Genomic DNA, 13,612 nt, shown 5'->3' with positions numbered 1-13,612 from the left:
TGTGTCCCAACCCCACTCCTCCTTCTCCCTCCCAGAACTTGAATGCCGAACATCAGCTGATTCGTGGCATTCAAACTCCAAGGGAAGGGGAAGAGCAGGGATGGGACATGGTTGAGAGAGGAGGCGAGGACGAGGCCAGGCAGGGATTTAATGGATAGAAACCTCATTGCTGAATTGCAAAGTGTCTGCACATCCCTCGTTCCTAATCTAAGAAAGCTTGTGGAGGACAGACCCAACCAGAAGTCACACTGAGAATGATGTATTGTAAAGTAAGCGTAAATGTTTCTTCTTATTATCATTATTTTAAATTGATGACAGTTCTATTAATATATGAATAATTTAAGCATTTCTACTTGTTTTGAAATACCCCATGTGTCGGGTATTAATGTATTTAATTATTTAATCTTATTCTTGGGAACAGGGATAGCGCACATGACCAATTTTAATCTTGTGGCCCGCTGAGACAAAGGAGGGCTACTCATGTGGCCCACTCACTCACCTGGGTTGCCCATCGCTGTGGTATGCTCCTAGGTCCTGACCCAAGACATGCTAAAGTCACTGGAAAGACTCCCATTGCTTGCAATGGATTTTGCATCAGGCCCTTCACCAGCTTTTGCATTTGACCCCCATTCTCCAGATAAGCACCCAGACAGAAGAAGGAATGAAGTCTGGGGCCCTGTTATATGAAAGGTGTGGAGTGCTTGGAAAGCCAACAGGAGACAAATCTGAATAAATGCGAGATGATTATTACCGGATGCTGTTGCATAATCTCGTGTGTAAGTATCACACTGCAGTTCATACTGTATTCATTAAACGCCACTTCATCCGGGCAACATCAGCCTGGCTGTTTGACCTCAGGCTTGACAACACCATGCTGAATCAATCTCCTTGGCTTCTGCCAAACAGACTCAAACTAGCCTTCAAATGTTATGGTTTGAGGGCTGGCTGATTTATTAGCAACCATGGGAAGACAGAACTCTGGCTAGGAGGGTGGAAACCTCTCTCTCTTGTTGTATGCTAATGAAAAAAAGAAATACTATTTGAAAGGTGATCCAGGGAACAATAAAACAAACCCCAGCTATGGGAAACGTTGGCATATTGTTCACAAAAGCATTGAGCAAATCGATTGAGTTGGAAACAGCCCTGGTACATGCTGATAACGTGGCCTCATTTCCCCATCCTTGTGCAGCAGCACTGGCTTTTCATTTATTTCAAAATGTCCCTCTTTATTTTTAAAACCTTCAGTGGAGTTGCTCAAATCCACTTCCCAGACCTGCTCTCCACTTCCCTCCCGGCTCCCTCTGCTTATCCAGCACCACACTCCTCTCTGACCCTTCACACGACCTCACTGCTGCTCATGCGAGAGCCTTCTCCCCTGCAGCCCTTTCCATCTCTCATGATCCTGGGTGTTTGCTTAATGCCTTAGCTCTTGGAGTCATGTGAATATGCAAGAAATTCCACTTCCATTTAAAAAAAAAAAAGAATCATAAGATCATAGAACTGGAAGAGACCTCAGGAGGTCATCAAGTCCAGCCCCCTGCCCAAAGCAGGACCAATCCCAACTAAATCAACCCAGCAAGCGCTTTGTCAAGCCGAGACTTAAATAGGAACATTTACACCCCAGTTGTTGCTGAGAAAAGCTTCAGTGTGCGAGCCCTACTGTCTCAGACACCAGCAGACAAATAAAAAGAACCCAGCATTTGTTGTTTCTTAGAATCTCACAATTTTTAGCTAATGCTCATTGGGGGGCTGATTTCTGATACCTGTATTAAGATTAGAGGTTGGTAATGCTGCATCTAGCCTCCCTATATTTCTCTGCTTCAACTGCTCTGCCTCATTTCAAATCTCCGCTACACACACATCTGCTCTCCCTTTCCTATCATAGAAGATCTAGATGGAAATTAGGAGGGATACAGAACACCTAGTGCCACAACACTTAGCCATACTTTATTCATTGGTTGAGGGGTGCAAATGTTTTCTTCTGGGCCAGTCCATGAAGTTCCAAGAAAACCCAGTTGAGGGGACAGAGTCGGGGCAGATGACAGTTTTGCGGGGCCCCGGGCAGCATAATTCCGCGGGGCCCCCCCTTTGCCACGGCGCATGCGCAGCGACGCCATGCGCATGCGCAGCGGCACCACGGCGCATGCGCGGGGCTTTCCGAAGTGTGGGACCCGGGGCGGCCTCCCCGTTCTCCCTGCCCTATATCCGCCCCTGGACAGAGTAGCCCCTTTACAAGGGTGGTTCCTCAATTTACAGAGGAACATCAGAACGGCCATACTGAGTCAGACCACAGGTCCATCTAGCCCACTATCCTGCCTGCCGACAGTGGCCAATACCAGGTGCCCCCAGAGGGGATGAACAGAACAGGGAATCATCAAGTGATCCATCCCCTGACGTTATTTCCAGCTTCTAACAAACAGAGGCTAGGGACACCATTCCTACCTATCCTGGAAAATAGCTACTGACGGACCTAACCTCCATGAATTCATCTAGCTCTTTTTTGAACACTGATCAAGGCTGGTCTTCACACCATCCTCTGGAAAAGAATTCCACAGGTCAACTGAGTTTTGTGTAAAGAAATACTTCCTTGTCTTTATTTTAAACCTGCTACCTATTAATTTCTTTTGGTGAGCCCTAGTTCTTGTGTTATGGGAGCAAGTACATAATTTCTCCTTATCTACTTTCTCCTCACCGGTCATGATTTTATAGAGGTCTATCATATCCCCCCCTTAGACTCCTCCTTTCTAACCTAAAAAGTCCTAGTTTTCTTAATCTCTTAGGATACGTCTACGTAGCAATATTATCTCAAAATAACTAGTGTTATTTCAAAATAACAGTCCATGTCCACACAGCAGGCAGTTATTTCAAAATAATGTCAAAATACTGTCAAGCTGGAGGACTTTTTACTCCGACTCCTGTAACCCTCATTGTACGAGGAGAAAGGGAAGTCAGAGGAAGAATGCTCTATTTTGAAACAAGTGCTGTGTAGACCCTCCCAATTTTGAAATAAGCTATTTGAAATAAGCTACGTAAGCAACATAGCTTAATTTGCATATCTTATTTCAAGTTAAGCCTTGCTGTGTCGATGCACCCCTAAATATTTATCTTTTTTCATTCATTTATATGGTGGTTGTCTTGTATTAAGGACCAAAGCCTGAGAGATGCTGAGCAACTGTGAGAGCAACAGGTCCTTGTTTTCCTTGATAGGGGTTTAGAGGGCTCACAGGGAGGGTTCAGGATGGGAGAACTTGCTTTTGTCACAGATCACGGCAGATAATGAACCTGTTTGTGTGGACCCTTCTCTGTTGGATTAGCAGTCACCCCAGCTTCATGTGGAGTCTCATCCTTGTAGTAAAAAGACGCGAAGAAGAGGGCGAGAACTTTGCTCCATTGGGTGGTAGGTGAAAATGTGAGGTGATAATGACAAGCACAAGCCATATGCTTTGTGACCAGAGATCTCTGAACGTAAAGCAGAGATGGCTAAGTATTATTATCCCTATTTTACAGATGCAGAAAACTGAGGCACAAAGTAGGGCAGTAACTTGTTCTGACATTATGGAGGCGTAATTTAGTGAGAATCCATCAGCTGATCATTTGGCTTTGCTTCAGGTCTGCCACATGCTCAGCTTCTCTGTTTAACCACATTTTCTCTGAGATGATTGTTACATAGCTCACATAAGCCAACAGCAGTGTGTACTGGAATTGCCAGACAATCAGACCAGGCTGCCAGACTATCTATCCCTGTAGCCTGCCTTCTCAGTGGCCCAGGGCCAAGTACTTGAGAGGAAGGTACAAGAATCCCCCCAGCAGGCAATGATGGGATTATCTGCCCACAGCGGAAGCATCCTCATTAGTCAGAAGCTGGCTGGGCCATATGAGGGCATGTAGCTCTTCCAAACTTTGAGCCTCTCCCCTCTTCTGAGGCAGTGGATCTACCTCCCTTTAACTGAGAGCAGAATTTAGCCTCTTTTTTTTCTTGCACGACCTTTAAAGTCTTGCTCTGCTTAGAACTACTTGGTTTCAGCTCCACTATGGTCTATGATCTTTAGACACAGAGGGAAGTCGTTCTTCCTGCCTTGGTTTCTATGGCAGATGTCCCTCCTGCTAAAAGAGACATAAAATGACTAAAAGCTGCGCTGCGGCTTTCAGTCTGATGTATAAAAGCATTCCAGAGACTTAATGCAAATAGGCGGCTCTAGCCGACCAGCTCCCTTGTTTTCCAAAGTGATATTGATTTGTTAAATATAACTATTAGGAGTGACAAATGGATCTATTTGTGTCAGAGAATTGGAAAGAAGGCTAAGAAAAGACTACTGGAGCTTGGTCAGCTGGAGACTTGAATGCTGCACTGCTGACTTGACACTAAATAAACTGCATATGCCTGGCTTTCCCCAGTTCTTCGTCGTTTGACATAATATTGGATGCCAGCTCCTGCTTGAATAATTCATGGAACATGAGAATATGAAACATTTCCAACTATTTTCTGTTTTAAACGCTTCATTTCAATCCCTGGCTGATAAATTTGTCACTGTCACTTTAAATACGGGTTTTACTTGGTTCTAACTGTCCAGATTGCTGATCCATCATTAAACAGCGGCAAGTGTTAAGGACGAGCAGACTCACTAATCTTAACCTGCGTCCGTGTTCAGAAGTCCTTCTGGGCTGTTAGTAATTTAGAAGAGATGTGGGAAAATGAGCAAGTCTGGGGAGAGGGGAGAAGATTGCGATGGGAAAATGATGGGGTGCAATGGGTCAGGGGGGGAGGGGCAGTGAGACATTCTGATGGAAAAATAGGCTTCCCACATCTCATGAGGCATTAAGTAGGTGGATGACAGGCAGATCCCAGCCCCATTTACATTCCAGTGTTGATCCAGGATACTCCCCTCACTGCTGTTCCTGATTGGCAGGTGCAGTAAAAGAAAATCCTTTGCTCTCCCTGGATTATCATTGAAGCACAGATGCCCTGGCCATAGGACCTCCCCAATCCCCGTGGGCACCCTAAACAGATCCTGCAAGTGGAGTGCTAAGAGATCCTCCCCCTTCCTGGGGCAGCCTGCAGGATTCCATAAATTACGCAGGGCTCCTATCTGTGCCAGCACAGACTATGGGGCAGGACAGGGACCCTTCTCTCCCCGACACACAACAGGCTTCCCTCTAGCTAGGGAAAAAAATCATTTGGCCCACCCTTGACATAAACAACATGTGGCTTTCAAACCCAGGGGGGAAAGTTCCCGAATGCAAACAACCAGAGTCCTGCAGATCTAAAAAGCAGTCTGCAGACTCACTGTCCGTGAAGCTCATACAGGCATAGGGCATAACAGCGTGCCCCAGAAATGCTTGCCGCAGACTCAAACAAATCTCCCCATTGCCACATGGAGAGGGATCGGCCTCTTGTGTGGCACCTTCCAGCCTGCCCAGCACCCTGCAGAGAGCAGGGGAGACTCCCACAAGCACGGCCTCAATGCAGTGGTAAATCTGTACAAACGTTAATGCACTGTGCACACACATCAGAGAGGGTTCTCCAGTGTGAGAGCCTGGGGTAAACGCCAGCAGTATCAATGTCAGAGCTGGGGCCTTTGCAAAGATTTATGGAGCTTGGCGGCCAAGCCCCTTTGTGTTCCAGGGGGCAGGAGGGACCGTGGATATGATACAATAACATCTTAGGTACTATAGGAATAGCTATAATAATAATCCTTATTTGGGGAACACTCTGCAAGTGGAACCTCAGGGTGATTTTTCTCTCCAAAACGTTTTGTCCTAAGAGGGGGAGCAGGGGTGTGACTGTCCCTTCAAGGCATTTATCCTAGAGGGGTCCTACAAAAGATTCTCCATGGGAAAAGATGGAACTTGAGCTTTTAAAATCTCCTTCTCCCAGTTGCAGAAAGCTGCTCCCTGTAACTGATAGTCACCTCTTCTCCTGTGTGCACTCCAGGCGCTGCAGCTGAAACGCTGTTATGTCAGCAAGCAGCTATCCTATGGATTCCCCGCACCCATCCTACGCTCCACCCAACAGTCCTGTACTTTAAAAGCCACAGATATAAACTCCAAGCACGAGGAACAAAACCCTGGAAGTCACCACCGGGAGGAGCCCTTGTCCTCATCTTTGTCCTTCCCCTAATGCCAGGGGTGGGGAACCTCAGCCCCCCCCTCCCCCCCCCCCCCCCGCTTGCCTGGATCCGGCCCCTGAGGGAGCTGCACTGGTGCTCCAGCCCTCTCCCCCCGCCACCCTATCAGGGGTCTTGGTTGTTGTTTTTGAGTTTTTTGCTTCTCACTAGTGTCCGCCTCCCAACTGATTTTTCTGTGGGTCAGCAGCCCCTGACCCAAAAAAGGTTCTCCACCCCCAGCCCTATGCCCATTCCATCACTCATCCCTTGCTTCTACCACCCCCCTTCTGGACAAATTCGGCTCCCAGTCACGCCCCAGCAAGAATCCTCCCTTTAGGAATTGCTTTGATTTCATAAACCACCCTGGGCATAGCCTGGTGTCTCTGGGGGCAGGATTTACCCCCCAGCTCCTTGCCAGGGGGATTATAACTTTATCCCTACAACTGCAAAGTGCCCTGCATCCCCAATGTAGATATTGACTGAGCACCAGAGGGAGCAGCCAGGGAGTTACTCCAGACTGGTGTGAAAGCAGAATCTGGCCCATCGCTGGGAAATAAACAATACCCATGACCCCTGTGCCCACATACCGGCTACACACCCCCTGCCCTCCTCTCCCGGACCAAAACTCACCCTCTCCTGGCTGCTTCTCCAGAGCTAACACAGTGAGGCGCGTTCTCCTCCCTTTCCAACAGAGACAGGATAGCGCTGACCCGAGAGAAACTCTAAAGAGGGGCAACCCCCCGCAGGGCGCCGGGGCTACACACACAGCCCAGGGGAGTGGCGGCGCTCTGAACCGGGCCAGCTCCTGCTACCGAGTGCGAGCGCAGCAGAGGCAGCTGAAAGGGCAGGTGTGAAATCCTTATCCTGGGACACCGCTGGCCCACAGAGCCAGCGTGGGAGCTGGCTGTATCCCGGCTCTCCCCTCCCCCACACTCAGGCGACTGCTGCCCCCTGGCTGGGCTGGGCTGGGCCACTTGGGGAGGAGGGAGCTGGAGAGAGGAGGCGCGTTGCTGGGTCTGGCTACCCCGCCCCGGCGCGCAAACCCGAACGGATCGGGGCGCCTCGCTGCCTCCTCCCCGCGCAGAGTTTAATCCTCCCCAGAGAAGGGCAGGGGCAGGTCTGCGAGCCCCCCCATCGGTGCAGGGAGACGTCAGGGGACTGCCAGCGCCAGCTGCCGGGCTGCGGGAGCTCGGACCCCACCCCCGCCCCTCCCCTCCGCTCCCGGGGCTCTCACTTTGGGAGCCGCGTCGCTCCAGTTCACACTTGGCGGCGGGCGCTGGGCGGGCGTGTGATGAGGCGGCCCGGCTCCCGCAGGCTCCCGGAGCTGTGAGCGGGATCCCCGGGGGGCGCTTTCGGAGTCCCCCCCACCCCCGCTCCCCGCAGGGACCCGATGCCCAGGCAGGGAGGATGGCAGGGAGGCGGCCGGCGGGCGCCGGGGCGCTGCGGCTGCTGAGAGCCCGCGGGCGCGCCCTCTCCCTGCTCCGCTGGCTGGGCATGCTGCTGCTGCCGCCGCTGCTGCAGGCCGGGCAGGGCTGCCCCGAGCACTGCTCCTGCTTCTCCACACCGGAGTTCGTCCAGTGCAGCGACGTGCCCCTGCAGGAGCCGCCGCCGGACCTGCCCCGCGGCGTGCGCAACCTCAGCATCGCGGGCGGCAACCTGACGGTGCTGAGCCGGGCGGCCTTCGCCGGCAACGGGAGCCGGCCGCTGGGCAACCTGAGCCTGCTGCTGCTGGCCCGGGACAACATCCAGACCATCGCGGAGCGCGCCTTCCAGGGGCTGCCCAGCCTGGAGGAGCTGGATCTCAGCCTCAACCCGCTGCGCGCCCTGGCGGCCGGCGCCTTCCGCGGCTGCCCGCGGCTCCGCACCCTCAAACTCAACCAGGCGCTGCTGCTGCTGGGCGAGGAGCCGCTGGCCGGCGCCCTGCGCAACCTCAGCCTACGGCGGCTGGAGCTGGCGGGCAACGAGCTGCGGGAGCTGCCGGGCGCCGCGCTGCCGGACGGACTGGAGGAGCTGGACCTGCGGAACAACTCGCTGCAGGGGCTGAGCCCCGAGGAGCTGGCCCGCCTGGACTCGGCCCCGCTGGGCAGGCTCCAGCTCTACCTGGACGCCAACCCGCTGCGCTGCGACTGCGCCCTGCGCCCGCTGCTGGACTGGATGCGCAACGCCAGCTGGAGGGTGCCCGACGCGCAGAGCCTGCGCTGCGCCGCCCCGCGGGAGGTGAGCGGCACCGAGGTGCTGCACCTCCGCCTGGAGCAGCTGGGCTGTGGGGCAGGCCGGGAGCTGAGGCCCGAGGAGGCCGGCGAGCAGGAGGAGCTGGAGACCGCCTCCTACGTCTTCTTCGGCATCGTGCTGGCGCTGATTGGGGTCATCTTCCTCATGGTGCTGTATCTCAACCGCAGGGGCATCAAGCGCTGGCTCAACAACCTGCGGGAGGCCTGCCGGGACCAGATGGAGGGTTACCACTACCGCTACGAGCAGGACACCGACCCGCGCCGGGCCAGCGCCAGCCCCTCCTCGGGACTCTGAGCCGGGGCCACCTCTGGGCCAGAGAGCCCTGACCCCTGCCCTTGGGGATCCCACCCTATCAGTCCTGCCCCCACGCGCCCCGCCCCTCCAGCTCCCCCAATCCGGAACTTTGGGAAGCCCTGCCCAATGCCCGCTAGGGGACCCCTCTGACATCCAGCTGTTGGGGATTCCCCCCTTGCAGCCAGATCCTACCACTCCAGTCCCCAACCCTGGGGTTTGGAAAGCCCACCCATCCAGCCCTAGGCCCTTGGGGATTCCCCCCTTCCAGTACCCACTCCCCTGGCTCTTGGGGATTCCACCTTATTACCCAATGAGTGTTACCCACATGCATGCATAAGGCTACCACTACCCAGGAAATCCCCACAGCACTTCACCTAGAGATGGCTTGGTGCAGGAGATACCTGTTCACTCCTCTCCCCAGGAGAATACCCTTCACCAATCCGCATCCATTACCCCAGGAATACATACCGCACCCACCCACCCACTACTTGGGAATACTCCCGTCTCCCTTCCTGCCCAACAGAGGGCACTTCCAACCAGGACAACACCCACCTGTCCAGGGAACACCCAGCAACAATACCCCTCCACCAACCCCCACCTCCAGCAGAACAGTTCTGTGCTAGTCTGCTTGGGGTAGTGCAGGATCCATCCTTGGGACAATAATCCCCCAAACAAGAAAACTACCCAGGAGTCCCCCTGCTCCACCCCCTCCTCCCTCACTTCCCAGAAGAATACACCCCCTCAAGGGCCCTGGGAATTGTGAATGTACCAGAGCTACGCATCTTCAAAGGATTAACCTGCATTAGAGCACACCCATGTTCCCCCCAGTGTTCTAGGGACATACGAATGTACAGGATTCTGCATGTAGAATTAACCCCTCGGTGGTGAATTCACTGGCTCCACCCTGAGAGGCCCTTCTCTCCCCACCCCTGTGATCCAGATGGGGTATGAATGTACAGGAAACACCCAGATCCATGCAGAATTAACTCCCATCCAGGACTATGCAGCAACCCCTCCTGAATAACCTGCCCACAGTCCATGGGTGTGCAGAATCTAGCTCAACAGAACACACACCCTTCTGAATGAAAGCTCTTCACTCCTCCAGAGTGTGTGACTGCTCACATGAATGCACAGAAGAGTTCCATGCACAAGTGACGCTTAGTTACTCCAGGATTTGTTTGATTTTTTTCCTTTATAAAAAAAAACAAACTTCTGCAACAAGCTTAGAATCCAACTCCCTTTGAATTTACTTTGTGCACCTGGACCATGGGTGAGTTTTTACTTGGCAAATTGCTGTAAGCAATGAGCTAGCTGGTGGTAAACTTGTCTCCTGGATTTTACTGGAGCCTAGACTTTACTTTTACTGTGTACAGTTCTCTTTCTTAGTATATTTCTATTTAACACACACAAAACTAACTTGATTTTTTTTCGCTCCAAAAACTGAGGATGAGAAAACAAAAACAAAAAAAAACACAAGAAATGATATGATCTGCTGAGTCCATTTATGTTTTATGTTTTTGGTCCACAAAAATTATTACTTCTCTCAGGCACAATATAATGCACCTGCACAACAACAACAGCCCTTCCCCACAGGCTGAATGCATGTTGCTAAAGCACATGGAGGCAATTCATTTCCAACTGCGAAATATAATCTAGGTGAGGTTGTCTCAGCGATCTTTGTAACTGTTTGGGGGAAAAAAAGGCTCTCCATAACTTGCACAGGTTTGGATTAGAACTGCGCCTGTTAGTATATACTAGAGCCAATACACTGAAAGCTGCATCCAATGTATTGTATGTTTTCTATAAAACTTATTCCAAGAATTTTGGAATACTTCATGGTGGAAGCAATGTTGTTATTATGGTCTGTGTTTTGCAGAGCAAGACAGATATGAAATCATCTCTGTAAATAGATGGTCCAATATAAACTTTTGTTCTGTTGCTAGTTCTGTGTTTAGTGAAGGAGAATGAATTGAATGGTTAGTGCACAGCATTCGGGTTCTAATCATTCTGACCGAAACTTGCTATGGGGTATATGGCCAATAATTTCCAAAGTGGTGGGGCATATGACTAATAATTCTGGGGTTCCTCGGTGTTCCGATGCCTAACTATTGGAACGTCTTTAGCCTGTTGTGCCTCCCAGCCCGCCAGCTGGGGAGCAGCAGGTGCTCCGTTTCTCTGGACTCACGCTGATTTTGGCCTTAAGCTGGTCTCTGTTTGCTTCTCTGTCAAAGCTGGATAATAATGTTTCATACTTCACAGGAGTGTTGTGAGCCCTAATAAATTAAAGCCTGACCCTGCTGACATCCAGGGGTACAGGATCCCCATGTCTATAGCATGCTTTGAGATATTTGGAAGCAAGGCAACATGTAATTATTATTGGGCTACCCTAAGGCATGAGCAAATCCAGGTCTCAATTCTGCAAACTGCTCCACATAGGATGTCTCCTGTGGCTAAGCAAGTCCCCCTGAAAGTCCAAGGGGAAAGCTGTGCAGAGCAGCTCTGAGGATAGGAAGCGAAGAGACTTGCAGTCCTTGCTCTGGCAAATCTCAAGTAAAGAATTCAGGCTCAGTGTGAAAAGCATCCTACGCACATGGGATGTGGATCCGTTCCTGTTGACTCCAATGGCAAAGTCCCCATTGGCTTCCATGGAACTCAGACCCCTAACTCACACAAATGCTTTTCAAAATTCCACCTGTGGGTTCCTGCATATGAACTTAGAAGCCCAACTTTTCAGCTCCACATGTCAGCCTCTCTGCGTTTTATAGAAGGAGCTCTCTCTCAGCTCTGGCACCTAAGATTAACACTCTGACAAAACATGTCTATAGGTTTATGCAGCTTTTTAATTGCATGTGGCTTTGTCAGTTTGTGATACGGTTTAATCTAATTATGCCTGACCTGTCTGCCAGAAACTTTTTGACCATATTCAATAAATAAAGTTGGCAGAACATTTGTGGGAGCAAAGGACTCTTGCTTCATGACACCAGAGATCTGAGTTGCTGTTTCCTAAAAAGGGTTCTTTTTTGCCAAAATGAGTGAGTTGGTATTTTCCTGTTCATCAAAGGGAAGGACTTCCTAGCTCCCGCAGCAATGAGGCAGAACAAGGTTGAGTGCTGTGCGTGTCTTTAATACACCTTGGTCCTTTCCTGCAGCACCTGCTCCTTGCCATACTTGAGCGAAGCAAAACCCAACAGACCAGATTCTGCAGTCCTCCCTCCATCTCAGATCCCATTGGCTTCCAAAGAACCCAGATCTGGCATAATGTCTAAATGGAGAATAGTTGTTTACATGAATATAGAATGGCGTGCCTTGTTGCTGAACTAACCTGCTTGCCTGCTTCTAAAGGAATTAAATGCAAGGTGGATGGAAAACCTGGTGGAATTTTACTGAAAACTCCCTCTGACAAAGTAGAGGTGCCTACTACTTCATCATCTTGGGAAAGGAGGCGTAGGCATGCCTGCCATCCAGCTGGCAGATGTAATGGTAACACTGTATGTTTTCCTATGTAAGGGTGGACAATATGCAGCCTTCATAACCCTGTTAAGATCAGCGCCTCTATCTCTCCCTCTTTCCTGTGTTGTTTTCCTGTCTCCTGGAGTTAACTCAGTTCACCCTGTCAGGGCCTGATCCTGCAAACCCTCATTCACATTGGTCCAACGGGCACTGCAGATCTGCACCCCGTGGCTCAGAGTCACAAAACTCTGTTTGCAGTAAAAAAGTGGGCTCTGAGCTTCCAGTTCCCTTTGTGGACCTGGGCCTGGGTCCCTTTATGCATAGAGTGGGATTTCCAGTAAACAGAAAAGTTCCAGTGTAGACCTGCCCGGCAGGGCTCAGTATCAGCCCAGCCCTGTGACTGGCCTTGGAGGTGAACTTCCATCAGACTGAAGCAGGGGAGGGCATCCATGATGGGGAGGGTCTATGTGTGGCCCAGGAAACATTTTACCATGGCCCATGAACAGGGTTTCCATCCATGCAGGTTTTTTCCTACTGGTATTACTAAAGTGACACATACATGAAGCAGGGGCATGTGAGGAGAGGTCCATGCTGATCGCACACAAAAGTGATTGTGAGAGCTGTGCGCTCCTTCTGCATCCAATCAAAGTGCTTCTAGAGTTCAACCAACCCACTTCACAAATCCTAGGTATGGAAGTGCAGTTAGCAAAACTGCCCTGTCCCAGGAGGCCATTTTGGTTATGACAATCTTGTGGCCCACTGAAATGGAGGGCCCCTCATACAGCCCATTCACTAGCTTGGGTTACCCATTGCTGGGCTAAAGAAAACTCCAGAAGGCCCCCGGCCCCCACACCTGCAGGACGGTGACCAGGCCCCTTGCCTTCAGTGGCTCTTCCCACATGAGTATTGGCATGCAGGATTGGGCCTGTGGTCTGTGGATGCCAGTAAGGCACAATGCCCCTTTTGGATTCTCACAATTCCTTGCTCAGTTTCCCATAGAACTTAATTTGCTGGGACTCCCCCTCCCGACACCTGCGGGTGAGTCACTGTAGTTCTAGAGCTGATGGGAACTGGGTTGTAGGGATCTATATTGCAGAGTTATCTGCTTGCAGAGATCAACCACAGCTTATTTTTAGTGGTGGTTTTGCTCTAACTTCTCTCGTTCCTTAAAGTTTTAGAATTTGATTCTAAAACATTGAAGTAAATGGGAGTTCTGCTTTCACTGAGCGCAGGACTGGTCACCTGGTTTGCAAATTCATGGCATCTGTTTGCCCCTCAGACATAGCTCTGGTGTCCAAGCAAAGTATTCTAGATAAATTAGAGTTCCCATGATTCTCCTCTAACTTGACTGGTGAAAATCAGGAGCCATCAGTGAAGTCCATGGAGTGACAGCAGTGGAGAAATGATCATAAGCAAAAGCAGAATCTGCCCCCCCCCCCCCTTCGGGGACTGTTGTGAACAATGCAGATGCGGCATCTCTCTGTGGTGTTCCAAAGACTCCCTGAAAAGGAAACACACTGACCAATAGAGCT

At 50.9% G+C, this 13,612-nt stretch overlaps 1 protein-coding gene across 1 annotated transcript; it reads left to right on the top strand.

Annotated features, from left to right (window-relative positions):
- The first annotated feature begins 6,943 nt into the window (after nucleotides 1–6,943).
- TPBGL (trophoblast glycoprotein like) lies at nucleotides 6,944–12,258 on the top strand. The gene has a single exon (XM_006127540.5). The coding sequence runs from the start codon at nucleotides 7,512–7,514 to the stop codon at nucleotides 8,628–8,630; it is 1,119 nt and encodes a 372-aa protein (XP_006127602.3). The 5' UTR covers nucleotides 6,944–7,511; the 3' UTR covers nucleotides 8,631–12,258.
- The last annotated feature ends 1,354 nt before the right edge of the window (nucleotides 12,259–13,612 follow it).

Source organism: Pelodiscus sinensis, chromosome 1 (assembly GCF_052426305.1).
Source record: "Pelodiscus sinensis isolate ZL-2025 chromosome 1, ASM5242630v1, whole genome shotgun sequence".
NCBI classification, from domain to species: Eukaryota; Metazoa; Chordata; order Testudines; family Trionychidae; genus Pelodiscus; species Pelodiscus sinensis.
This window is presented reverse-complemented; position numbering and strand designations above follow the sequence as displayed.